The sequence below is a fragment of the Mauremys mutica genome, chromosome 20, assembly GCF_020497125.1.
Source record: "Mauremys mutica isolate MM-2020 ecotype Southern chromosome 20, ASM2049712v1, whole genome shotgun sequence".
NCBI classification, from domain to species: domain Eukaryota; kingdom Metazoa; phylum Chordata; order Testudines; family Geoemydidae; genus Mauremys; species Mauremys mutica.
This window is the reverse complement of record NC_059091.1, coordinates 6,748,183-6,773,511: the sequence shown is the minus strand read 5'-3', so window position 1 is coordinate 6,773,511 and position 25,329 is coordinate 6,748,183. Positions and strand designations below refer to the sequence as shown.

The 25,329-nt window shown below is 41.5% G+C and overlaps 1 protein-coding gene across 4 annotated transcripts in view; it reads right to left on the bottom strand.

The window, feature by feature from the left end:
- The window catches only part of VDR (vitamin D receptor), a 111,209-nt gene that overhangs the window by 56,914 nt on the left and 28,966 nt on the right, over positions 1-25,329 (bottom strand). For all 4 annotated transcript variants that reach the window (XM_044994862.1, XM_044994866.1, XM_044994864.1 and 1 more), the window contains one exon: positions 2,256-2,327. In XM_044994862.1, the coding sequence (XP_044850797.1) occupies positions 2,256-2,319 (64 nt within the window). In that variant the 5' untranslated portion in view covers positions 2,320-2,327. The remainder of the gene's footprint in view (positions 1-2,255; positions 2,328-25,329) is intronic.

Genomic DNA, 25,329 nt, shown 5'->3' with positions numbered 1-25,329 from the left:
GAGCTGGCTTGTGGAGTTTTGAGGTTACATTTTTAGAGGGGTTTGGGTTCCATTCCTAGTTCTGCCAATGATTCACTGTGCAATTTTGAGGAAGTCTCATCACCTCCGTGCCTCAGTTTCCCCATCTGTAAAGTGGTATTAGCTCTCTCAGAGGGATTGAGAGGCTTAATTTAAAATCAATTTACAAACCTAAGATCCCCAAATAGAAAAAGTATTTTTGTTAATTATCTATTGAAATGTGTATCCTAACAGATGACAGGTGCAATACAGGCATGTTACTGTAGGATTTCTAACTTGCTTGCTCTGTCTTTTCAGTGTTGAAAATATTATTCCTAACATCGGATTAAGTAAATTTAGTATTTAAATGCACTAGGGAAATTCAGTAAAAGTATGCCTCAGACAGGACTGGAACATGCAACAGTAACACACTTGCGCTCTATTTAATACAGACTCTCTGTAAATAGCATTGAATGTAACTTACTCCTGTGTTAAGGTTTCCTCAGTAACTCATGTTAACTTAACAGCTATGAGGGAATCATACGGTCTGATTCTCAGTTGAAGGCAGCTTTATCTGGCTCTCGCAGCGTCAAGTGGCCTTAAAGAACAGTGTAGAGCTGCCTTGATGTACATGAGAACTAGGGCCAAAGTCTTTGGTTTATAACTAACATTCAAGCTACTTAAATAGAGAGTCTGTATTCAATAGAAGACAAGTGTCTATTAATCTAAATGCCTACTTGTACTGATCTAATCAGGCTCATTAGCTGCCCACCACGGCCATAAAGAATAATAATATACCTTTCAAGTGATCAGAATATCTGTTCCACTTTTTGAAAGGCTTTTTCAGTGAGTACTGGAATTGTCCCATATACTGCCCTCTTCAGGCAGCGATTAATCAACAACCAAAGCCCCAGATGCAATAATCACATGAGCAATAAAAAGGCATTCAGTACAGTATTACGGGCCTTTGCTTTCCTTTTTTTTTTTTTTTTTTTAAAGTCAGCAGTTTGTAAATTTTGATTTAAATCCACTTTAAAAGAAGTGAACCAATGTTTCCTGCTAATATAGAGAGCTAATCCATAAAGTGATTGGAAAATTGCACTGTACAGGCTGTTTGAAAATCAATGCACAGAAAAGCAAGCTCTTGAGTAAGATTTTTCAAAAGTGCCCGAGGGCCAGATTTCTAAAAGGGTATTTAGGCAGCTAGTGGGATTTTCAGAAGTATGCCTAACACCCATTGGGTGTTACCTTTAAATATCTAGCCCAAGTGATTTAGGAGCCTCAGCCTTATTTTCAAAAGTGACATAGGCACTCGAGTACCTAGAATCCCACTGAACTTCTGAGAGTCTTTTTAGACTAAGAGCTTGTTTACAGTTGACACGCTACAGCAGCACTGCTGTAGCGCTTCAGTGAGAACATTACCTACGGGTTCTGTGAGTGTAGGTATTCCATCTCATAGATTCATAGACTTTAAGGCCAGAAGGGACCCTCATGATCATCTAGTCTGACCTCCTGCACATCACAGGCCACAGAACTTAGCCCACCCACTCCTGTAATAGTGACTCAGGCAGAGGTCTATCACCCCCAATACAGATACCACTAAGTCAACAGATGCCTTCTTCTGTCAATTTAGCTACTGCTGGTGGATTATCTATACAGATGGGAGAACCCCTTCTAGGGTGACCAGATGTCCCGATTTTATAGGGACAGCCCTGATATTTGGAGCTTTTTCTTACATAGGTGCCTATTACTCTCCACTCGGTCCTGATTTCTCAGACTTACTTACTTCTGCTGCTGTAGCAAGGGTCTACACTGAATTGCTGCAGCTGTGCCACTATAGCACTTTAAGTGTAGACATATCCTATCTCACTTTTGAAAACTGGATTTGCGTACCCAAGAAGTTTAGACACTCTTGAAAGATTTACCCCTTAACACAGTGGATGTTTTCCAGAGTAAACACACACATAAAAAAAAGTGCATTCAAGGGCTAGCATTTACAAAGGTGCCTTGGAGTGTCATTGAGTTTTAACTGATTTGGGGTGCCTAACTCCCTTGAAATTCATTGGGACTTGAGTGCTGAACTCCCTTATAGTCCTGCAGAAACCCCAGCCAAGTTACAGAATTCACCCCCAGCTACCTTAGAAACTCACAAATTCTCCCTCTTTCCTGACATACTGCAGAAGCAAGCAATAGGCATCCTACTACAGACAGATATTCCTTCTGTGAAAGAGAGAGAGAGAAAAAAAAAGCTACTTTACCGGCATCCAGAACATGCGTCACACCGTCCTGGTATACTCCCCAACCGTTCTGAAGTTGTGACATGGAACAATCTGTGGTCAGAAACGTTTGACAATGTAATTGCTCAAAACATTAATGATGGTCAGGCAAGTCAAATGCATAATCTCTGATTCTGCTTGAATTCTGGCAATTTACTTCTGCCTTTAACTCTGATCTATTGACGTAAGCAATATTCATTACCTGGGTGTGGTGTACTCAAAATAACCCACCCCACCCAAAAAGATTCTTGCAGCACCAAATGCCATGTTCAGCTTTCCGTGGCACAGAGGTTCTCATAACCCTGCCTCCTGTAGACATGTTAAGAGACAATGCTAATAGGAGGGCATACTGCCCTCCGGATGCTCAGACCAAGCACATTGCTAAGAGAATTAGAGCAATGCTAAGGGAGAATCTATGCAGTGCTCAAAGACACAGGAAGAAGAACAAAGGATGAGAATGACGCACAGCTAGTTTCTTTAATCTTGATAACATTTTTCTATAAACGTAAGTTTCACAATTCAGCTCATCAAGTCCTTAACACTGAGGCACTGGCAGGCTTGTGTGGGATGGAGTTAAGTGGTGCTGAATGGCTTTCCCCAGCTTTGGCCTTGATTCAACAAAGCATATATGCATGAAGTCAGTGGGATCATTTAAATACTGAAAGTTAAGATGCATGTTTAACTACCTTGTGGAATGGGGATCTTATTTCTTTGTCTGGCTACCCTGTTGGCATGATTACAGGACAACAATGGATTAATATGTGCATGCTCAGATCCAAGAAATAATTGAACGAGTTACTTTTTTGCTTTGGTGCAACTACACTGGAACTGTGACTAATCTATGCAGCTGCTCTGCTTCCTTCTCCAGACCTGAAGAACTCTGTATAGCTCAAAAGCTTGTATCTTTCACCAACAAAGTTGGGTTAAAAAAAAAAAAGATATTACTTCATCTACCTAGTCTCTGTTCTGTGCAACAGAGATGCCACACTAACTTCTCTTTCCCCATTTTCTCCAGTGATTCACCACTGTCAATTTCCCATTTTGAAGGCTGAGATATGAAGCCTTGTCACTACTTGTGCAGCTGCTAGATCAAAAGGCCAAATGAAAAGTTCTAGAATACTTTTATTAAACTGAAATTACTTTGACTTAATACTTTCTATTAATCCTTCTCAGAAAGAGTAGAATAGAATTTTGCTAAGAGAGTTTAAACTTTTCATTAAAAAAAGACAAGACTGAGACAGTCCAATATTTATATTATTTCAGTTAAATTCCATCTATAAAGATATGCTTCCCATTTCCCAACATATAGAGAATGGAGGATAATCTGAAATATTTTGGGATAGGTTTGACACTCTGCTAGAGATCTCTGTCTACCAATCTTAACATTTGGTGTTAATTACCGCACCTCTCTTATCTAGCATCCCCCAAACCTAAGATTTTAGTGTATTTTTGAAAGAGGCAAAAAGGAGTTAGGTGTCCAAATCCCATAGGAAAAACCATCTTAGGTCAATGAAGATATATTGGACCATTATGAAAGTGAAAACCATGCAAGTGTACAAGAATGAAAAATCAAGTGTACAAGATGTTACATATTTAAAAGTTAGAGGGAAAAGGTATTGCTAGGACATTAGTCCATCAAACCACTACCCTGCCCTCCTTGAAGTCTCCCCTCAAGACTAATCTCTACCATATGGTTAACTCACCTGGGTAGATCATGGTCATTGGGGACTTTTTATATCTATGCCTACAACTGTAAGAACAAGAAAATCTCTAACCCATCACACAGCTAGGCTATATAAATGGATGTTCCTACTCCTGTTACATTCATCCTCCTTTCCCTGTTCCTCTTTTTTTTTTATTATTTAAAGCCACTTGCTGTATTTTATCGTACTTCAGATTGTAATCGCTCTAGGATATGGTCTGTCTCTTGCGTTTCTATAGCACGTACACAGCATAATGGGGCCCGGTCACAAATGGAGTCTGGACTGCTACTCTATTACAAACCACTTTTTAAAATGACCATTTTCCCCTCCATATTATGTCCCTCTATGTCCAACAGAAGCTTCTGCTCTGCTGTGAAACATGCTGCACCTCTGCAGCTTTCAAAGAACCCTGGGGCACAGGGCAAGTCTAGGCAGAGATTAGGCAAATTCATTATATAGATTTACAAGACTATTTGGTATCCCAAAGATTTAAAGAAGAATTAAATTTGGGACAATCCTGCAAAAATAGTTATATGAGCTCCCTTGGTTTTTCAAATTGTTTATCAACTTTGCATAATATGATTATGTTGTTAGATGTAATCAGAGCATACAGAAAGGTGATTTATATTCAGTAATCTGTTTAAACTTGACAAAAAAAAAAACCAATAGACTTTCTCTCCAGTCATACTATTCATTTGCCTGCAGCTCTGCTACCCTGTGAGGTGATCCTGTCAGATCTCAAATGTTAAGCAGGACTGGGTTGTAGTAGCATGTGGATAGAAGAACTCCACGGGACACAGATTCTGCAGACAACGGTGTTGGCAATTCCATAGTGACACTTTCCCGCCCCTGATCTCCAGCCTGATTCTTGCTTGCATATATATATATATACACACACCTGCCTCTGGAAATTTCCACTACATGCATCCGACGAAGTGGGTATTCACCCACGAAAGCTCATGCTCCAATACGTCTGTTAGTCCTGTAGCACCTGATAGACTCTGTGCTGCTCTCCCTTCCCCGAGATGGTAACAACACTTCACCAGGGATGCTACTGTGTTTTAAACAATATCAAAAACTGGAGGTCCTGGCTACTTACTGTCATTAAAAGGTCCCCTGACTTTTTTTTGGGGGGGGGAGAACCAAGACTCTGGATATTAGCCTTGGTATCATGGCAACACTTCAGCTCTCTTCTGACTCATTCAATTCCCACAATGTTGGATGGTCTAAAGAATTTTTCTTCACTTCCTGTGTTGAACTGCTGTGTGATGCCCCACCTACTTTTAAAACAACTGCTAAGCTCTCCTTTAGGAGGAAGTTGGAATTTAGGGATTAGATTAAGGGATACCTGTGTTTTGTAGTTGCTGACTTTATTTACAAAGTGCTTTGAGATCCTTCAGTATGAAAAGCTCTACAATAGGTAAAGAAAGTCATTGGGCCAGAAAGCGTCCATTGCCCTGTACCTTGTGAAGTCACTGAGATACACTGCTATTCTGATTTAGCACTTTTTACACCCATTTTGCCCTAGTGCAAGTGATGTACAAGAGGCAGGGTAACGGAGAATCAGACCCTCTTTCTTGCTCTCTCCTTTGCATCTGCTCCATCCTTTGGATTTTGTATCTCTCTCTCATACAAATACAAAGATCTGCCAGCTGCTCCCCATCTTATGTATTTTGCCAGAGGCATCACATGGCTAGGAGGAGGGCCACCCTTAGAATGACTCCACTCCCCATTGATGGTACAGGCAAGTCTCATCTTACGCGCATTTAACATGCGCGAATTCAGCTTTGCACGGCCGGCAAAAAGAAAAATAAAATTTCAATACTGTACCTGTAGTGCGGGTGATTCCGCCCACCATTACACTCAATGTAATTTTGACTGTACGCGATTTTCGCTTTACACGCTGACACCGGAACATAACCCCAGCGTAAGATGAGACACGCCTGTATTCTTTGTTTGGAGTAATCACTGTGTCCTTGTGACAGATACTGCAACCCATGCAATATTTTGGGGGACCACAGTATTATATTTATGACTGGTTTACATATTATGTTTTACTCCATAGTGAGGGGTTATGGGGGGCGGGACAACATCTCCTACAGGAACTAGAAACAGCAGGAGGTAATTACCCAGAGATCATAAACAATTCCAGAGAAGTTCCACCCCATGGGGTAGTTTGCACTGAGGAGAAAAGCTGGATTTTCCAAAGATAGGAAACAAAGAAAGGACTTTTGGTAGAACAGGATGAAATTAAATGGACTTGTGGTCTTCCTATTGATTCAGCAAATGGACAGGACTTTCTGTCCCAGGAAAAACCCCAACCCTTGCTGAAGGCTTGGAAGGAATGTCAGACTGTCAGACTCATCGTGTGGGAAGATGAGTGAATTCTGGCATGTTTAGTCAGTGTGAAGGAACTTTTATTGCTTTTATATGCTTTCGCCATATGCTTTTTTGTCCTAAAAATAAACGGACTCTGCTCAGAAAGAGCTCTGTGGTCACTGGTAAAAAAACCAAAAACATTGTCACGATCCTTGGAGAGAAAGCACAGCCCAGGTGCTTGCCTTTAAGCAGACTTGCTTGCTGGGAACATGACAGTGCACGGCAGGGGGCTGTGCAGCTTTAAAAGCTCTAGTTAGAAGGAAGTGGGATAAGGGTCCCTACCCAGCAACAGGTGACAGTGGAGACTCCAGACCTGACTGGGCATTCCTGGAATGGATGATGGAGGAGAAATACAGGAACATACTGAAACAGAGACAATCTCTGCATTTTAGCTCGCCATTAATACAGCATATCAACTCTGAATCCACAGCCCATATGGCTGACTGTGAAACATGGGCAGATTCCCCTTATTTGGGCTCCCTCGCCATGTTTGTATTTTAAAAAACAGAGGTTTTAGGGCTGGTCCACAATAAGAAGCGGGGTCGAACTAGGGTACGCAAATTCAGCTACGTGAATAGCGTAGCTGAATTCGAAGTACCCTAGTTCGAACTACTCACCCGTCCAGACGCCGCGGAATCGAAGTCCGCGGCTCCAAGGTCAACTCCGCCACCGCCTTTTGCAGTGGTGGAGTACCGGAGTTCGAACTATCGCTTCCAGAGTTCGAACTATCGCGTCCAGATTAGACGCGATAGTTCAAACTCCGAGAAGTCGAACTCACCGCGTCGACCCGGCTCGTAAGTGTAGACTAGCCCTTAGAGTCAGAATCCCAAACCTAACAGAGGAACATCCCAGCCGGAATCAAAACTAACTTTTGCTCTGCTTTAATTCTTGCCATAATCTAGGTTGTGGATTTCTCAAATAGCTGCCAAGGTTCAAGATGCGGATTTTCCACCCTTTGTGCTCGTTTGCCTGATCAGCAGGGGACATTACATAAATTGTAACCCGCAGGTTTCACTAACCAGGTTACTCAGACACCAAACACAGCACCCACCCAACCTCAATCTTTCTGCCATCCTCCTTACCTACCTGCAAAGCAGCAGCTTCCTTTTCTCCCCCAGCTCTACACAAACATCCATCAGAATTAGTCACTGCTATGCACTAGTGCCCCAGCTACTCTGATGGAACTAGGTTGCCCCAGCACCTCTGTATTTACCTAAGTGCTAGGGATGTGGATAGGACATTACAATGCACCCCAAATTTTTCAAAAATGAAGGTGGCTTCCCTAGCTGAGTGGGACAATGTTTGGGAGTGCAATATTAGAACAAAGTGTCCCGCACCCCTTAAAACAATATTGGATGAAGACATAGAAAGCATGCTTTGTTGATCTCTACATAAAGCCAGATTAACATTTATAAACATCCGGCACCCGCAAGTGTTAGGTTCTGGGAAGGACTAATACAGCCATCTCTAATCACTCTGGTACCTGGGCACCAAGGTCTAATTAGCAGATACCTTCAGAAACGGAGAGCAGCACAGTGCCATCCTCTCTTCTCCTCTGCTGGAAGAAAGGGCTGAGTGGGAAGGATGGAAAAGAGAAGGACCATTGTCTCTTCCCCACATGGGGTACCAGCAAACTTCTACTTCCTCTGCAGGAATATTCAGTGCCTAGATGGTCCAGTCAATGCTAACCCTGAGTTACTGAAACTCTGCTCCTTGCTCTGATAAGACTCTGGCCAGTACACCCACCCCAAGCAGAGAAGAGCACTCCAGCTATCAGCTCTCTAGTCCCTGCTATGCCTGTGAAATTTAGGCAGAAAAGAAGAACACGTTGGTCAGGGCTTGTCATAACTATAAAGGGAAGGGTAACAGCCCTCCTGTGTACAATACTATACAATCCCTCCTGGCCAGAGACACCAAAATCCTTTTACCTGTAAAGGTTAAGAAGCTCAGGTAACCAGGCTGACACCTGACCCAAAGGACCAATAAGGGGACAAGATACTTTCAAACCTTGGGGGCGGGGGGGGGGGGGAGGCTTTTGTTTGTGTGCTCTTTGTTTTGGGGGTTGTTCGCTCTTGGGACTAAGAGGGACCGGACATCAATACATGCTCTCCAAATCTTTCTGAACAAGTCTCTCATATTTCAAACTTGAGAGTAAGACAGGCAAAGTGTGTTAGTTTTATCTTTGTTTCCTCAACTTGTAAATGTTCCTTTTGCTAGGGGGTTTACCTCTGTTTGCTGTAACTTTGAACCTAAGGCTGGAAGGGGTTCCTCTGGGCTCTCTGAATCTGATTACCCTGTAAAGTTATTTTCCAACATGATTTTACAGTGATGATTTTTTACCTTTCTTTCTTTAATTAAAAGCCTTCTTTTTAAAAACCTGATTGATTTTTCCTTATTTTAAGATCCAAGGGGGTTGGATCTGGACTCACCAGGAACTGGGGGGGGGGGGAAAGAGGGGGAATAGTTAATTTCTCCTTGTTTTAAGATCCAAGGGTTTGGATTGGTGTTCACCAGGAACTTGGTGGAGAAGTCTCTCAAGGCTACCCAGGGAAGGGTTATAGTACTTGGGAGGGAGATAGACAGAGTTTCCCAAATGACTCAAATAATTTTGGTGGTGGCAGCAAAACCAGATCTAAACTGGTAGTTAAGCTTAGAGGTTCTTAGAGGTTTTCATGCAGGTCCCCACATCTGTACCCTAGAGTTCAGAGTGGAGAAGGAACCTTGACAGGGCTTCATTTCCCTGCTCATACTGGTGAGGTGGCATTATTGCAGGGGTAGCCAACCTGCGGCTCCGGAGCCACATGCAGCTCTTCAGAAGTCAATATGCGGCTCCTCGTATAGGCACAGAATCCAGGGCTGGGGCTACAGGCGTCAACTTTCCCATGTGCCAGGGGGTGCTCACTGCTCAACCCCTGGCTCTGCCACAGGCCCTGCCCCCACTATACCGCTTCCTGACCCCTCCCCTGAGCCTGTCATGCCCTCGCTCCTCCCCCCACCTCTCCTGCATGCCACAAAACAGCTGATTGGGAGGCACAGGGAGGGAGGGAGAGGCGCTGATCGGCAGGGCTGGGATGCTGAGGGAGCGGAGGGTGGGTGCTGATGTGGGCGCTGCTGACGTATTACTGTGGCTCTTTGGAAATGTACATTGGTAAATTCCGGCTCCTTCTCAGGCTCAGGTTGGCCACCCCTGCATTACCGAGTCTTGTAATTACACTGCATATGCTTTATCCCTGTAGCTTGCTCTTCCTGCTATTAGCTTACTTAACTTTTAATGAAAAGCAAAGGTGGTTTGTCATTAAAATTACACAATTAATTATCCTGCTCTCCTAACGAACATCAGATACAATCACCATGGGAATTACTAGGCCGTTTAGCACAATTTCATGTTGGAATTCCTGGAATATGTTACTCAATACTAGAATGAAACTGACAGATCTGCAGGAGTTTCCACCCGCCGCCATTGAAGGTGGCTGATTCGTCAAGCTGACATTTATTCTTCAACTCTCGAAAGAGCCCAAGTTGTTTGTCTTAAAACTTCTTGTCCCTGGTCACGCACCTCTGATTTGGAGAAAAAAAAGGTCAAACTAGTTTCACATCTGTATGTAGGAGTTGACCTATTTTTTGTCCTGGTGGAATCTACGTAGAGGCTTAAAATAAAAAGCAAAAAGCTGTGCTATACCAAGGGTAAAGTTCAGTATGTCCTATTCCAACAGAGCAAACTGAAGTCAAGTCTTTGAAAAGTTAGGTCATCATCCAACCTGAAAATTTCCTTCCACTGTAAGTTTGACTAAGAATGAAAAAACAAAACTGCCATAGCCGCACTGAGCTGGTTAAGAATATAATTAACAATTAGAACACTGCATTGGGACACTACCAGACAATATGCAGAGGAAGCAATTATAGTAAGGAAGCCACCATAGTTAAACATTAAATGTGGGGGGGAGGGGGAAATCATCTGCATAGCATGGATGATACAGCACATTCTTTTAAACACTAATATACTATATTCAATTACCCTTTTTCATAACACAAGAACTAAGGGTCACCAAATGAAATTAATAGGCAGCAGGTTTAAAACAAATAAAAACAAATACTTCTTCACACAACGCACAGTCAACTTATGGAACTCCTTGCCAGAGGATGTTGTGAAGGCCAAAACCATAACTGGGTTCAAAAAAAGAACTAGATAAATTCATGGAGGATAGGTCCATCAATGGCTATTAGCCAGGATGGGAAGGAATGGTGTCCCTAGCCTCTGTTTGCCAGAAGCTGGGAATGAACGACACTTGATTACCTGTTCTGTTCACTTGATGAATACCTGTTCTGTTCATTCCCTCTGGGGCACTTGGCCAATGTTGGAAGACAGGATACTGGTCTAGACAGACCTTTGGTCTGACCCAGTAGGGCCATTCTTATGTTATTCTGATTTGTGGCTGTGTGATCCTTCTTACGTAGGAGTGACTAAAGGCATGTTGGACATACAAAAAACCCGATCACATTCATCATTAGTGGAAGGGTCTGCCAGAACAATTTTAGAGTTGATCCCTCTGCAGGATGGTTAAAAGCCACATTCTACTATTAGCATCACCGGGTGAGATTAAAGGCAGGATTAACTAAACCCCAGATATGGACCTGCAAAATTTGGAACAAAGAATCCACGTCGGCCCTACACTTCTCCAAAAGGGGAGAGAGATGTTAGGGAACTAGCTTAGAACTTGGAGATCAAGGGTCTCTGCAAAGCTACCTTATTTATCCACTTTTAGATCCCATCTCAAAACAAACAAACAAAACAACACAAAACAAAAAAACCAAACTTTCCTTTGCCATGATGCCTACAAAAACTTCAGTGGTTAGTGCTGCTGGTGTGAAGAGAACACCAACTATCATGATGACCAATATTATCCACTAGTACCTCAGGAGGTTGTTAAATAGAAGCTACTAAAGTAAGACATTTTTATGTTAGCAGGTCCAGATAGTTTGCAGCCAAAAATTTTAAAAAGTTGGCTGAGGAGCTCGCTGGACCATTAATGCTGATTTTCAAGAAGGCTTGAAGCACTGGGGAAGTTCCAGAGGACTGCTTTTAAAAAGTAATGATGTAAATGGGATCACAGGGAGGACAAGGGGGGTGTCCCCTCAGGATTAGGTCAGAGACGCACTCCCCAACTTCAACCTTAACTCCACCTTAAATGTTTCTGTCCAAAAACAGATTCTATGCTTTCAAGGGTGAGTGACAGAAGGCAAAGTGCTGGCTGGTAAACCACAAATTTACTACTCTGTTCGGAAGTTCATGTGTGGGGGCGGCGCAGAGACACAGGGACTGGGCCAGATTTAACTGCTGTGGCTCAGTAAGCCTAAGTGAGTAACAAACAAGGCGAACGATTCCCTTGGGGAGCTCTAGTGTGTAGATAGGTCTATAAGCACAAAGTGGAGAGGGTTTTTCATTCTGAAGGAGGAAGTGCAAAGGTTCAGACAAAGTCGCAGAAAGGGAAGTGGAGTTAAATCACAAAGGCACCATCAGGAGGGACATCACTGAGACAGATGTGAATGATGCAGGATGGCAGAAAAAAACCCACCACAGAGTGGCATTATTGAAAAGAAACATGCATGGACCCATTAATCTTAAGAGTCCAGCTAAGTGTGGATCAGTCTTAGAGTTAGAAGATTAGAGTGAGAAGATGCAGAGACGTGAAGCATGGGCAAACAAACAATGAAAAACGAAGGGCAAAAGTTGCCTCTTCTTTCCAGTGGCTCTAAGTGAATATAACCATGTTTCTCAATCTGTGAGGCAAGAGAAATGGCTTTCTGCATCCTGACTTCAAAAACAAGAACTAGACATAAAAGGAAAAAAAAGGAGAACACGGAGAAAATCTATAAGCAGCAGAAATTCCATAGCAATCTAATAGACAACCTTTAGAGACATGGGAAGAGATTAATGCCGATGATGTTGGGAAATCCTTCCAGCACTGAAACACATTATCAATAAAAGGATCACCAATAGTAGAGGCCAACCAATGGACATACATCTAATCCAGACATTCAGCACTGATCTCTGTTTAAGCAGATGGATACTAACCTCACAGGTTCAAAATTGACAGGGCTTGGTAGGCAGGCTGGCTTTAAACTTCGGGGGGAAAATGGGTAGTTGATGAATTCTCATTTCACTAAAAGTCTGGATTCAATTTAAATAAATATTTGTAAGATGGACAGAGTCTGATTTGGCATTGTCCTGTGTCATGGGCAGTCATTTATACCAGGGAAAAGCATATGCAATACGGGTATGAAATGCTATGAAACCAGGATAAAAACAATTATGGTTTCATAGAATTTTATATCCACTCTGCACTGGTGTAGAGGACTACCAAAAGTATAGGGCAACGGACAATCAGGCCCCCAGTCTTCCCCAACGAAAGGTTTAATAGGATACTCAATCTCTCGCCCCATGTTATATTCAGCCTAAATTTAGTGAGATCAATTCAGTTACAAAATAGTCTCCAATGGAAAGCGGTAGAAATTTCCATCTCTTGGGTCATTTACACCTAGACTGGAGAAGTGTATAAATATTGCACTGACAGAGGATTAACTGGATTGATCTACCTGAGTCTTGTATTTCTAGCTACTGTGATTAGAACTGATTCCCTTCGGTTCTGCAGTAGGCACTATTCCTGATGTCAAACATTTTTCTTCAAGCAACATCACTGAACTTTCTAACTGTTATAAAGCTTTATATTTTTTCCAGGCTCTAGCACTTAACTATAGTGTGTATATTGGTTTCTCAAGGAGGTTACAATTTCTATGGCTACACCCCATGCTTAGTTCCTTAGAACAGTGGTCTCCAAGCTTTTCTGATCGCACACCCCATCAGTAACAAATTTTTGAGCACACCCCGCATCCTCCCAGACAAACTATCGAAGCAAAAGCCACTCGGACTCCCGGCCGAACTGCTGAGGGAGGGGAAAAAAAAAAAAAAAAAGGCAGCGATCCTCCTGCCGTGCACCCCCAAAGGATCCTCTTGCACACCCCACTTTGGAGACCACTGCCCTAGAACTGCAAGACAGACAAGCATGAGGAAGTCTTGGCAGAATGACAGAGACGTCGTCACTGGATGATCGTTTTTGCTAAAGAAACGTAGTCACTCCAATTCAGAGGTGGGCAAACTACGGCCCGGGACCGTCCTGTCTGGCTCTTAAGCTTCCGGCCAGGGAGGCTAGCCCCCGGCTCCTCCCCGAAGCTTCAGCTCGCCATGCTGCCAGATCCTGATCACTTTCCTCTCCCCTCATCATCAGACTTCCCATCATTGATGTGGGAAGAGGGGTAGCTCAGTGGTTTGAGCATTGCGCCTGCTAAACCCAGGGTTGTGAGCTCAATCCCTGAGTGGGCCATTTAGGGATCTGGGGCAAAAATCTGTCAGGGAAAGTACTGATCCTGCTATGAAGGCAGGGGACTGGACTCCATGACCTTTCAAGGCCCCTTCCAGTTCTATGAGAGGTATACCTATTAAATTTCACAAATGCATTTATCTCAATCCTTCCCACCCCCATGTAAATTTTTATATCCATTGGAATATGCATTTCCATGTGGTCAAGTCTTATTTGGATGCAGTGTATAATAATTCTCAGAGCCTAGAGAGCAGAGTCAAGTATGTGAAAGTGTCTAGAGTAAGCAATGAGACTAATAATCTAGGATATATTATAAGTAATAGTAGTAGTGGTGAGATTCCAAAGTGGCCAGAGGCCTACAGTAGTGTCAGGGCCCCACTGGGCTAAGTACTGTATAAATATAGTAAGAGAATCCCTGGCCTAAAGAGTTTGCAATCTAATTAGGAAAAAAAAAAAGGTCAGAAGGGGCACAGAGGTGAAGTGACTGACCTGAGGTCACACAGCAGGTCAATAGTAATGTGACTAGAACCCAGGTCTTTGGCATCACTGTCCTATGCCCTGTCCACTCAACTATGCTGCCCCTCAGAATGTCTTCTAATGCATCAAGAATTAGACCTCTCGAGCCTGAACGCTGCAAGGAGAATTAAGTCTTGAGTGAGTTATACCCAAGGGGGACCCCCCGTGTAAGGACAAAACACAGGAGTTAGGACAAAAGCAAAACCTAGAAGTTGAGTTTATACTGAAATCTAGGTTATGTAACACAGAAATCGGGCTTTTCAACAAGAGGGTCATATGTGAAAGGTCATATGTGGAGCCACTACAGTAGTGTTAATGAATTTACAATACCAAGGTTTCCCCATTTCATGACCTCCTTCAGTTGGTATAGATATCAGGAAAACAACTGTGATTGCTGTACTTAATAAAATACACAGCTACAACTATCCCATTCAAAAATTTATCATTAAAGAGACTTATTCATGTAAAGTAAGTGGTCATATATTCTATTAGCTTTATGGTTCACACATTTGTTTCACAACACTGACACGTGAAAAATCCAATGTTCCTCCCTGCATTAACATAAGAAACTTTGCCATGGCATTTGAAATTAAAGAGGCTTTTTCAGTACAAATCTGGTTACCCATGTCTAGTTATGACAGGTGTGCAGCCCCTCTCTGGAAAAAAAATATAATTAAGTTGCTTCCTCCTGCAGCTTCAGGGAGCCCTATTATTCAGCTGCCTTTCATGAGGGTTATTGAACAGATGTCTGATGGCCTCCTTATATACAAAGCACTGATACTGGATTCATAATAGCTTGGTACCCAACATGCAGCTATTTAATATGGAAGCCTGGATAAGCTGGCTGGGGACAAGAAACACTGTAAAATTTTCCCAAGAACTTGCGTCACTTAAGGGTCAGAGTTTTAAAGGTAGTGAGATACGTCTCACTACCTTTAATACTCTGACCCTTAGGCCTCTAGTCTTCTAAAATCCCTCTGACTTTCAACTAGCACGTCCACTTCTGTGTAATTTTTTGTTTGTTTCATACAGCAATATGGAGGTGAGGCATAGAGTCTTCTTTCCTGGGCATGGGAACATCCACATTATAGTAATTGCTTTTAGATAGTTTTTCAGGTATGCCAATATGCTGCATCTAGGATTCAAACACTACAGCAGATGTACCACTTCCTTACGCATCTGTTTCCCCATACAGAATCTCTCTTAACCCCTCTTGCAGTTGTAACTGGGGAGCGGTTATTTTCCATGCTGTTCAAGTAGGTCTTGCTTCTACATCTAGGCCACATGTGGCAGCTGGATGTGCATGCAACATTGTAGCACAGTGACTCTGGGATGCAGGTTGGCAGCTAGTGACTCCCTGTTACAAGTTGCCTCAGCCAATGCAGAACTGTTCCCTCCATTAATTTGATTGGATATTGATTTTACTGGAGCTTCCAGAGACCCTTATCAGGATCAGGGGATCCCTTGTGCTAGATGCTGCACAAATACAAAGGTACAGTTCCTACTCCAGAAAGATACAATCCTGAAGCATTTCCAGTACAGTTTTGCAAGGCAGAGGACTGTCACTGGGCTACAACATTCACAAGGGGATTCTCAGATGTGCTAGACTTGGCTTTGAGTAAGCTCAATGCTGTCTGGCAATGGAAACATAATTTCCTTTGCATTGACAGTTGGGAGGGAAAAAAAGAAAGAAAGAACAAAGTAAGTATTTTAGTTTAGAGATCAAAAGATGCAACATCCTAATATAAAAAAGGAACGGTTACCTTGTTACCTCTGAGGAACTGGATTACATCATAGCCTTTAGAGAGGCCATACAAAGATTTTACAGTGGAACAAGCCCATCAATACACTCAATTTGATTATGGACTTCTACAAAGCCAGAAAGCTGTTAGCTAATACAGTTAGAGCCAGGCCATTGAAAAGCCATATTCTGGTATTAAAGCTTTAAGAAAAAAAAAAAAAAAAAAAAAAAAAGGAAACTTGGTCAAGTGAAGCGAGGTCTGACACTGAACTCAATGGCATTTCTAACTTTTAAGTGCCACATCCAAGCAATTCCAAACTTTTAAGTAATGTTCTAGGTATCAAGGGACAGAATCCTACTGTTTTTGGTGAACATATTCTTGGAGGCTTCATCACATGCCAATCTTTAATTCCTGGAGGGTTGGCAATCCTAGGCTAGATGGATCTATGGCAGGGGTTCTCAAACTGGGGGTTGGGACCCTTCAGGGGGTCGTGAGGTTATTACATGGGGGGGTCACGAGCTGTCAACCTCCACCCCAAACCCCACTTGCTTCCAGCATTTATAATGGTGTTAAAATATACAGTATTAAAAAGTGTGTTTAGTTTATTTGGGGGGGGGGAGAAGAGGGTCACACTCAGAGGCTTGCTGTGTGAAAGGGGTCGCCAGTAAAAAAGTTTGAGACCCACTGATCTATGGTCTGACCCAGTATAGCTGTTCTTATGTAGGGGAAGAATGGGGGGCAAACAGGGCCCCTGCCATTGTGGGGAGGAGACCAGCACCTTGGGATATGAAGGGCATGAGACTGAAAAGAGCAGTTGATAGGTGTTTAATGTAGAGAGGTAAAGCATATAAACTTAGTAAAGCTTGCTTATCATTTTAAGGTTTTAGATTCTGCATAGTATCCAAGTATCTTTCTTAGAACTCACATGACATGGATTAGGTAGCAACAAACATTTCACATCTCTAATGGTTCCAAAATCCCAAATGCTGTTCCTTTAAAAGGAGTGGAAAGAAGCCAAGTATACAGGCTTTCCGATTAGTGCTTGGGCATAATGACAAGGTCATGCTGGAACACAGGTACTCTGATTCCTGACCTGCACTAACCCTGTTTATCCTGAAGTCCCCTAAAAGCAAGTTGCAGAATTCTATTTGAATTTGCAAGTTGGAGAAAGTTTCCCTTTGAAACTAGGTTTGCATGGAGAGTTATTGGGCAACAGTAACCATCTTTAGCTATTTCGGAATGTGATTATGTTAATAGTGTCAATGGATCACTTTTCAGCCATACTCCAAAGTTTTTTGTTTGTTTGTTTTTAAATCTGCTTATTTATCAGATTAGCTTTTCCTGTGGCCATAATTATAGTAACTAGGCTAGCAGGATTTTCCCCTCTTCCTTTTTTTTTTAGTAGCGTCCTTTCAGCTTTTGCTCACTTAGGGGTGAACGATGGACTGTAGCTGGCTTTCTTCTGTCTGATTTTCCCTCTAGTCTAGGTTGACTAGCTTCACACACAATTCCTCTCTTTACATTACTATTCCTTGTTGCCACATTCTTCCTTTATCTCGTCTTCAGTCTCAACTAATGTGCCACCCTCCCATGATGCATATGTTCTTGATCCAATTCCTGGATGTTTAACTAAAAGTCCCTCCAGAATGGAAACAGCCTGTACTATGGTGCTCTTGATCATCTTTCAACAGTGTTCTCTTGTATCTTCTATACTTGGGATTACTTATTGATAGACCCCAATAAGAGAAGCAGTGTCTAGATGTTCTGCCAATGCTCACTTTCTGAACCCCCTTCTTTTCAGGTGAAAAGCCTTTGATGCAAGAATTGCTGAGTTAAATTCAATGGCCTGTGATATGCAGATGGTCAGATTAGATCTTACTCAAATCTACTAAAATTGTTTAAATTAAATACATAATATTAAGCAGTACATGTTCGCTGCTGACGTTTCAGAAAAAGTCAAGCCATGGAACTGGAGGAAATCATTGGCTAGGCACCTGAAACCAGAGTTTGCTGAAGTGTGAAACCAGCTTTTGACAGCAGTAGCCTCTATTCTACACCTGTAGAATAAACTGAAATAAAGAAAATATTTTCCCAGCTAATTCAGTTCAATGATTAATTCACTCACGCAAAGTTGAGAAACCAACTGGGATTTGAAAAAGCAGAATAGCTTGTTTTCCTTTTCCAATCTATGAATAAAAAAAAACTAGGAGAGAGAGAGAGGATGAGATTTACTAGCCCTAAAATCCTGACGGACATGGTGACCAGATACAAATCTCTGCAGTTAATGAACTGAACTGACTTCTTTTGTTTATTAAATCAGTTAAATATTCCCTCGTGTGCTGGATCTATAATTTTTCCACTTAAATAAAACTAATTTAATGTGCTGGATATGTAACTAATAAAACAAACAAACAAAACACACAATTTTAAATTCTAATTTCCATCCATATAGAATTGGTCACAAACCATGAATAAATCTAGTAAATAAAAAATGCATCATTCACCATTTTCTAATAAAAATTCAGATTATGTTAAGATACAGAAGTTAAATAATGTATATAGATCTAGCATATCCTCCTGATTAGCAAAAGTACCAAGTTTAGCACAAAAGGCTTATTTAGTTGCAAAACAAGATTTTAATTAGTTACCAACCAATGAAAATCAACATTTCTTTCAGAATAGCTAAAAAGAACAGCTTAAATCAAGGTTTCCTTTTTGCTTTAAAAAAAAAAAATCAATCCACTCCAAAGCACACAAAGCTGCTTCCTCCATAATCATTTCAGAGGTTTTGTAGTTGCTTTCAGGTCCTGATTCCTGACCAAAGAATAGCCAGAACTGAAGTTGGATTTGAACAGAGTTCTAATCTCTGATCCAAAGAGTTTACAGACAGTCAGGGCTCAAAAAACACATCTATCTACTCAACATTGGCAAGACGACATAGGCAGCCCTGCCCAGCAGTTGGACATGCCTCTCCCTGAAGCACAGAAAGCGCGCTGCCCATAAGAGTGCTCCACCTCATTATTTTTAACGATTTGTACTGCAGTAGCACCCACAGGCCCCAGTCAAGGATTGGGGCCCCATTGTGCTAGGCACTATGCACAATGAACAGAGTCCATTCCTGCCCCAAGAGCTTAGGATACCAATATGTGACAAGACAGGGTAAGCACAAGGTAACAGTGAGACAATTGTGATTAGAGTAAGAAGCAGTCTCAGCACACCCAGCTACCTCACCATTGTCGAAAGAGTTCTGTAGGTATCACAGCAGAGGAAAAAGTTTTAAAGGAGAGATGTGAGCAGCCTGACAGGGTGGAGCAGCCTCCAAGTCTAGTCAGAGAAGCCAAAATTGACTCACTAGACACAAAAAGATAAACATTTAGACTATTAGCACAATAATGTTTCAGTACAGTATCATTGCCAACTCCAGTGATTTTATCTGTCGCGTTATTTGGTGGTTTTTTTGTTTTTATTGAAAGCTCCAGGTCCTAAAGTCATGTGATTATATGTGTGTGTGGGGGGGGGGAGTTTCTAGGTTTCATGGTCATGGAGAAGACTGGAAAACATGAATCTTAAAGGCTCAAGAAAAATATGACCCAACAAAGTTTTAATGCAATTTTGGGGGGGTCTTGACTCATGATTTCTGAATGCTTGGTAGTTGCCAGTACAATAAGTTGCATCCCTTATACAGATTCCACAGAGTATAGGTTTCTGGAAGTAGTTGCTCTATTACAGGCAAATACTATAGTTAGAGCTGGTCAAAGTTTTCATGGCAACAGTTTTCCATCTAAAAATATATCGTTTTGTGTAAGATGAAACTTTTAGCTGGAATGCATCAATTGATTAACTTTTTGATGGGAAAAGGTCTGAATATTTTGACTGGTTTCATTTTGCTTTGACTTTGATGCAATACAACATTAAGGTTAATATTTTATACTATACAATATATTATATACATAAATATACACAACTTATGTATTTAATTGTAAATTTTAGATACTTAATATTTATATATAGAAATTAAAATATTAATTTAAAAATTTGCAATAGTCTAAACAAAATGAATCACAATGACACTATTGTCAGAGTAGTTATCAATGGTTCAGAGTCAAGCTGGAAAGACGTATTGAGTAGGGTCCTGCAGGGTTCTGTCATAGGTCTAGTTCTAGACAATGTCTTCATAAATGTCTTGGAGAATGGTACAGAGGTATACTTATAAAGTTTGTGAACAATATCCAGCTGGGAGGGGTTACAAGCACTTTGAAGGACAGGATTAAAATCAAGTGATCTTGACAAACTGGAGAAATGGGCTGAAATAAATAGGATGAAATTCAACAAGGAGAAATGCAAAGTTCTACAGTTAAGAAATAACCAATTACACAAATACAAAAAGGGAAGTGACTGCCTAGAAAGGTGTACCACAGAAAAGGATATGGTGGTTAGTGGATCAAACTAAATCTGAGTCAACAATGTAAAACTGTTGCAAAAAAAGCAAATATCATTCAGGGATGTGTTAGCAGGAATGTTGTAAGCAAGACATGAGAAGCAATTCTACTCAACACCGATAAGGCCACAACTGGAGTATTTTGTCCAGTTCTGGGCACCACACTTCAAGAAATATGTGGACATAATGATTAAAGGTCTAGAAAACATGACCCAAGAGGAAAGATTTAAAAAATTGGGTTTGTTTAGTCTGGAGAAAAGTAGCCTGAGGGGGCACATGAGAACAGTCTTCAATTTGTAAAAGGTTATATAAAGGAGAAAAACGTATCACCTTTCTCAACCACTGAGGACACGACAAGAAACAATGGGCCTAAATTGCAGCAAGGGAGATTTATGCTAGACATTAGGAAAAACTTCCTAACTGTAAGAGTAGCTAAGCACTGGAACAAATTAGAAGGTTGTGGAATCTCCGTCACTGGAGGCTTTTAAGAACAGGCCAGACAAACACCTGTCAGGGATGGTCTAGATAATACATAGTCCTGCCTCAGTGCAGGGGACTGGTGATGACCTATCTAGGTCCCTTCCAGTTCTACATTTCTAGGAGTCCATCAAAACAATTTTTTTTTCAGAATTTGTTTCATGGGAAATTTTTGAGATTACTTATGAAACAAATTCCCGTTCCTGAGCAGCTTTAACTATAGTCTATGATGGTTCCCCTTGCAGAGAAACAGCTGTAACTTTTTTTTTTCTGACATAGGTCAGAAGACCGCTTGTCCATCCTCTAGACATGTATTTCACAAATAAGTGTTGTATAGCAAAGTAGAAAACAGGCAGGCTTTGAAGGGTGTTTGCTCCAATGTGCGTGCCGAAACAAACTCCTCCTAGCATTACCATGCAGCAGGGCTCCTTTTGTTGCATCTGAGTCAGACCACCTTGACCTTGCAGATTTGTAGGAGGTCTCCAAGTATCCCTTGCCGAAGTGAAGGAATAGGAATACTTCTCGTTGTCCCTGTTGTGGACTCCTATGCAGGAGACTTCTGCTGCAAGTTGCAGATCGTGAATGAACAGAGACACTGGAAGGCCAACACAGGGCAGGAAGGTCTCAACCTCTCCCGTCCATAGGCACTGACTCCGAGGGTACTCTGGGGCTGAAGCACCCATGGGGGAAAAAAAATGGTGGGTGCAGAGCACCCCCCAGCACCTCCTGCCCACCGGCAGGCCCTGCGGATCAGCACCTCCCCCTCCCTCCTGCCCACCACAATCAGCTGTTTCGCGGCATGCAGGAGGCTGGAGGGAGGAGCAAAGACACGGCACGCTTAGAGGAGGGTCTGGACAGGAAGAGTGGGGTGGGGGCAGGGCCACGGGGGGTGTCAAGCACCGCCGCCCCCTCCCCCTCTGGCACTTTCAAAAGTCGGTGCCTGTGCTCCCATCTATCCTTCTTACCCATTATCCCAACTGATTTGGTTATATTTCCCCATTGTCCCAAGGAATATGGCTTTAAAAAAGGAGGTGTGGCACAAGAGACACAGCTGGCCAGCCTTAAAACACAACAAAAAACACCAGTAGAGCAGACCACACACCAGTGCTAGGTCAGCCAGCCCTAGGACCCAAGAGGAACATAAAAAGAAATATAAATTATTTAATCTCTAAACTCCCTGCCATTGTCCACCTATATTCAAAGAGTGAAGACATAAAAATTGAGACTATGAGTTTGGACTCTGAGGGCCACAATTTCAAAGAACACTTGTGCCTGCCAGATTAGGCATGATGCCTGTCCAGGGCTCAACCAGGTACTTATGTAGAGAATATTTAGTGCTAATACAAGTAAAGCTAATGCCAGTAAAGACTTAACAAGCTGTGAGATATTTGATAGACATGACTGATCTGTTAAGTATATATAGAGATTTCACTCAATTAATTAAAAATAATCATTAGAAATGAAATATTACAGATGTTGTAATGATGTTCACTCTGGAAGATGGTAACACCAGTTAAATAGAAATATCTAGGAATACAGTCATCAGATCATGTCTCTGAACAACAGCTAGCTGTTGTAATGATTGTTTTGTTTTGGAGGTTTACATGGCAAAGGTTTGTAAACTTGTTAAAACTGCCTAAATAGTTTACAAAAATCTGTTAGCACCTCAAATTGTCAGTTGAATAAGCATTTGTAACAGCTCTTATTGCTCATTCTAGAGTAACGCACAAGAAGCTGCTACCTTTAAAACAAACATACATACATTTAACTTGCTTCACTATGGCTTTACCGCAGCCTTTCCTATACTTAGAATGGGAAAATAGCACTTTAAATTTACAGTGTCACTCTAAAAATAGCATTATGGGATTTTATGGCTGTTACTCTGCATCAAATTTGCACATTTTAGAAGTAAAAAGACATTGCATACATATGCATGACTGACCACTTGTGCTTATGCATTACAACGATCACATCAATACAATATACAGTATTTTTCCTGAAGACTTACATAAACATATGTAGCGTCTGCAGTTCTGTTCCATGTATGCCCGAGTCCACAAAAGTCAGTTAAAGTAAATAAGCTGTAGTATGTTGTGAAAGAAGAACTTAAGAACATAGAAAATAGCTGAACATTGACTGAACTACATAGATCATTAAGTCTGCAACTGAGTTAACTAAAGCTAACTGCCCCATCTCCTGAGCAGTACTTAAGGGAGGACGAGTTACTGGTTAACAAGAAAATGGGATTTAAGTTATTAAAAAAAACAAAACAAAAAACTCACCCACATACCTGGCAGGTAGGCGATCTGGTTATTAAAGAAGTAAGACAATAAAGATCAACTGGATCACTACAGTACCGCAAGTATACGAAGGAATGAAAATATTATAAAATGCTATCCATGTATCTTTGCATGATACTACACTGAGTTATCTGGAAACTAGTAGGTTATCATGTAATTAAAGGCTGAGTAGTAAATGCTGCATTTGCAAAAAGAAGCACACTTGAAGTTGCATATCCAACTTTAATTTTGGCATGTCCTAACTTGAGTGCCTGCCTCCCTCTCCTGCCTCAGGAACTGTAACTTTTGCTGAAGCCAAGTCACACTGCACTCAATGGCTCTCACCCCAAAATCTGCAATATCAGCGACATCAGTGCCTTCTCTTTTCCCCTGTCTGACCCACGAGAGTCAGAAAGTTCAAAAGTCAGGGTTTACATTGCAGCCCCAACTCAGCAACACTGCTCTTGTGCTTTAACACAGCTACAAACGTGCAAGAAGTGGGGAGAGTTACAGTTGCTACAAAAACCTAGAGACAGGGTCAAGTCAAAGAATTGAGAGCTGGCTTCAAACTTCCCCCAGTTTCCTAAAAAAAAAAAAAAAAAAAAAAAATCATAGAAATGTAGGACTGGAAGGGACACCAAATGTCATCTAGTCCAGTCCTCTGCACTGAGGTAGGACTGGAGTATTATCTAGATTCTAGACCATCCCTGACAGATGTTTGTCTGACCTGTTCTTAAAAACGTCCAGTGACAGAGATTCCACAACTTCCCTAGATAATTTGTTCCAGTGCTTAACTACCCTTACAATTAGGAAGATTCTCGTAATGTCAAACTAAATCTCCCTTGTTGCAATTTAAGCTCATTACTTCTTGTCCTATTCTCAGTAGAGAACAACAATTTATCACTCTCCTCTTTATAACAACCTTTTACAAATTGAAGACTTATCATATCCCCCACTCAGTCTTCTCTTCTCCAGACTAAACAAACCCAATTTTTTCAATCGTTCCTCGTAGGTCAAGTTTTCTAGACCTTTAATCATTATGTCCACATCTTTCTGAAAACGTGGTGCCCAGAATTGGACAAAATACTCTAGTTGAGGCCTTATCAGTGCTGAGTGGAAGAATTATGTCTCGTGTCTTGCTTACAACACTCTTGCTAATACTTCCAAGAATAATGTTCACTTCGCTGACTCCTATTTAGTTTGTGATCCACTATAACCCCCAGATCCTTTTCCGCAGTACTCCTTTCTAGGCAGTCGTTTACCATTTTATATTTGTGCAAATAATTATTCTGTCCTAACTGTAGTATTTTGCATTTGTACTTATTGAATTTCATCCTGTTTATTTCAGACGATTTCTCCAGTTTGTCAAGATCACTTTGACTTTAAATCCTGTCCTCCAAAGCGCTTGCAACTCCTTTCAGCTTAATATTTCCACAAAAACTAAGTGTACTCTCTCTGCCATTATCCAAGTCATTTATGAAAATATTGATTAGAACTGGGACCCACAACAGACCCATGCAGGACCGCATTCAATATGCCCTTCCAGCTGGACTATGAACCATTGATAACTACTCTGAGTACGGTTTTCCAAACAGCTGTGCACCAAACCTTACAATAGGCTCGCCAAAGCTATGTTTCCCTAGTTTGCTTATGAGACAGTCACGTGACATAGTAACAAAAATGTATCTGAATTTTCAGATCACCACATCTACTGATGCCCGCCTATTCCTCAAGCTTGTTACTCTGTCAAAGAAGGATAATAGGTTGCCTTGACACGATTTGTTCTTTGTTGTTGACTGCTACTTATCACCTTATTAGATTCTAGGTGCTTCCAAATTCATGGGGAGTTTTTCAATCTAGATTTTTGTTATGGTCTCATCTCTTGTAAAATATAACTCAACAAATACAGTATATGAACTTGTTAACACTTGTATACCAACCTTACCGCTACACTGTTGGAAACTGTATATCCTGACTGAGAAACTAAATTCTCAACCCCATTGTTGCATTAGATTAGATGTCTGATTTTATTTATTGTTGGCGAGTAAGGATACTTGGCAATTATAAGGATGATCTGAGGAAGTCATACATGGGTTAATTCAATTTTGATGGAACCTGAAGGTCTAAAACTGCCAGCACATGGAAG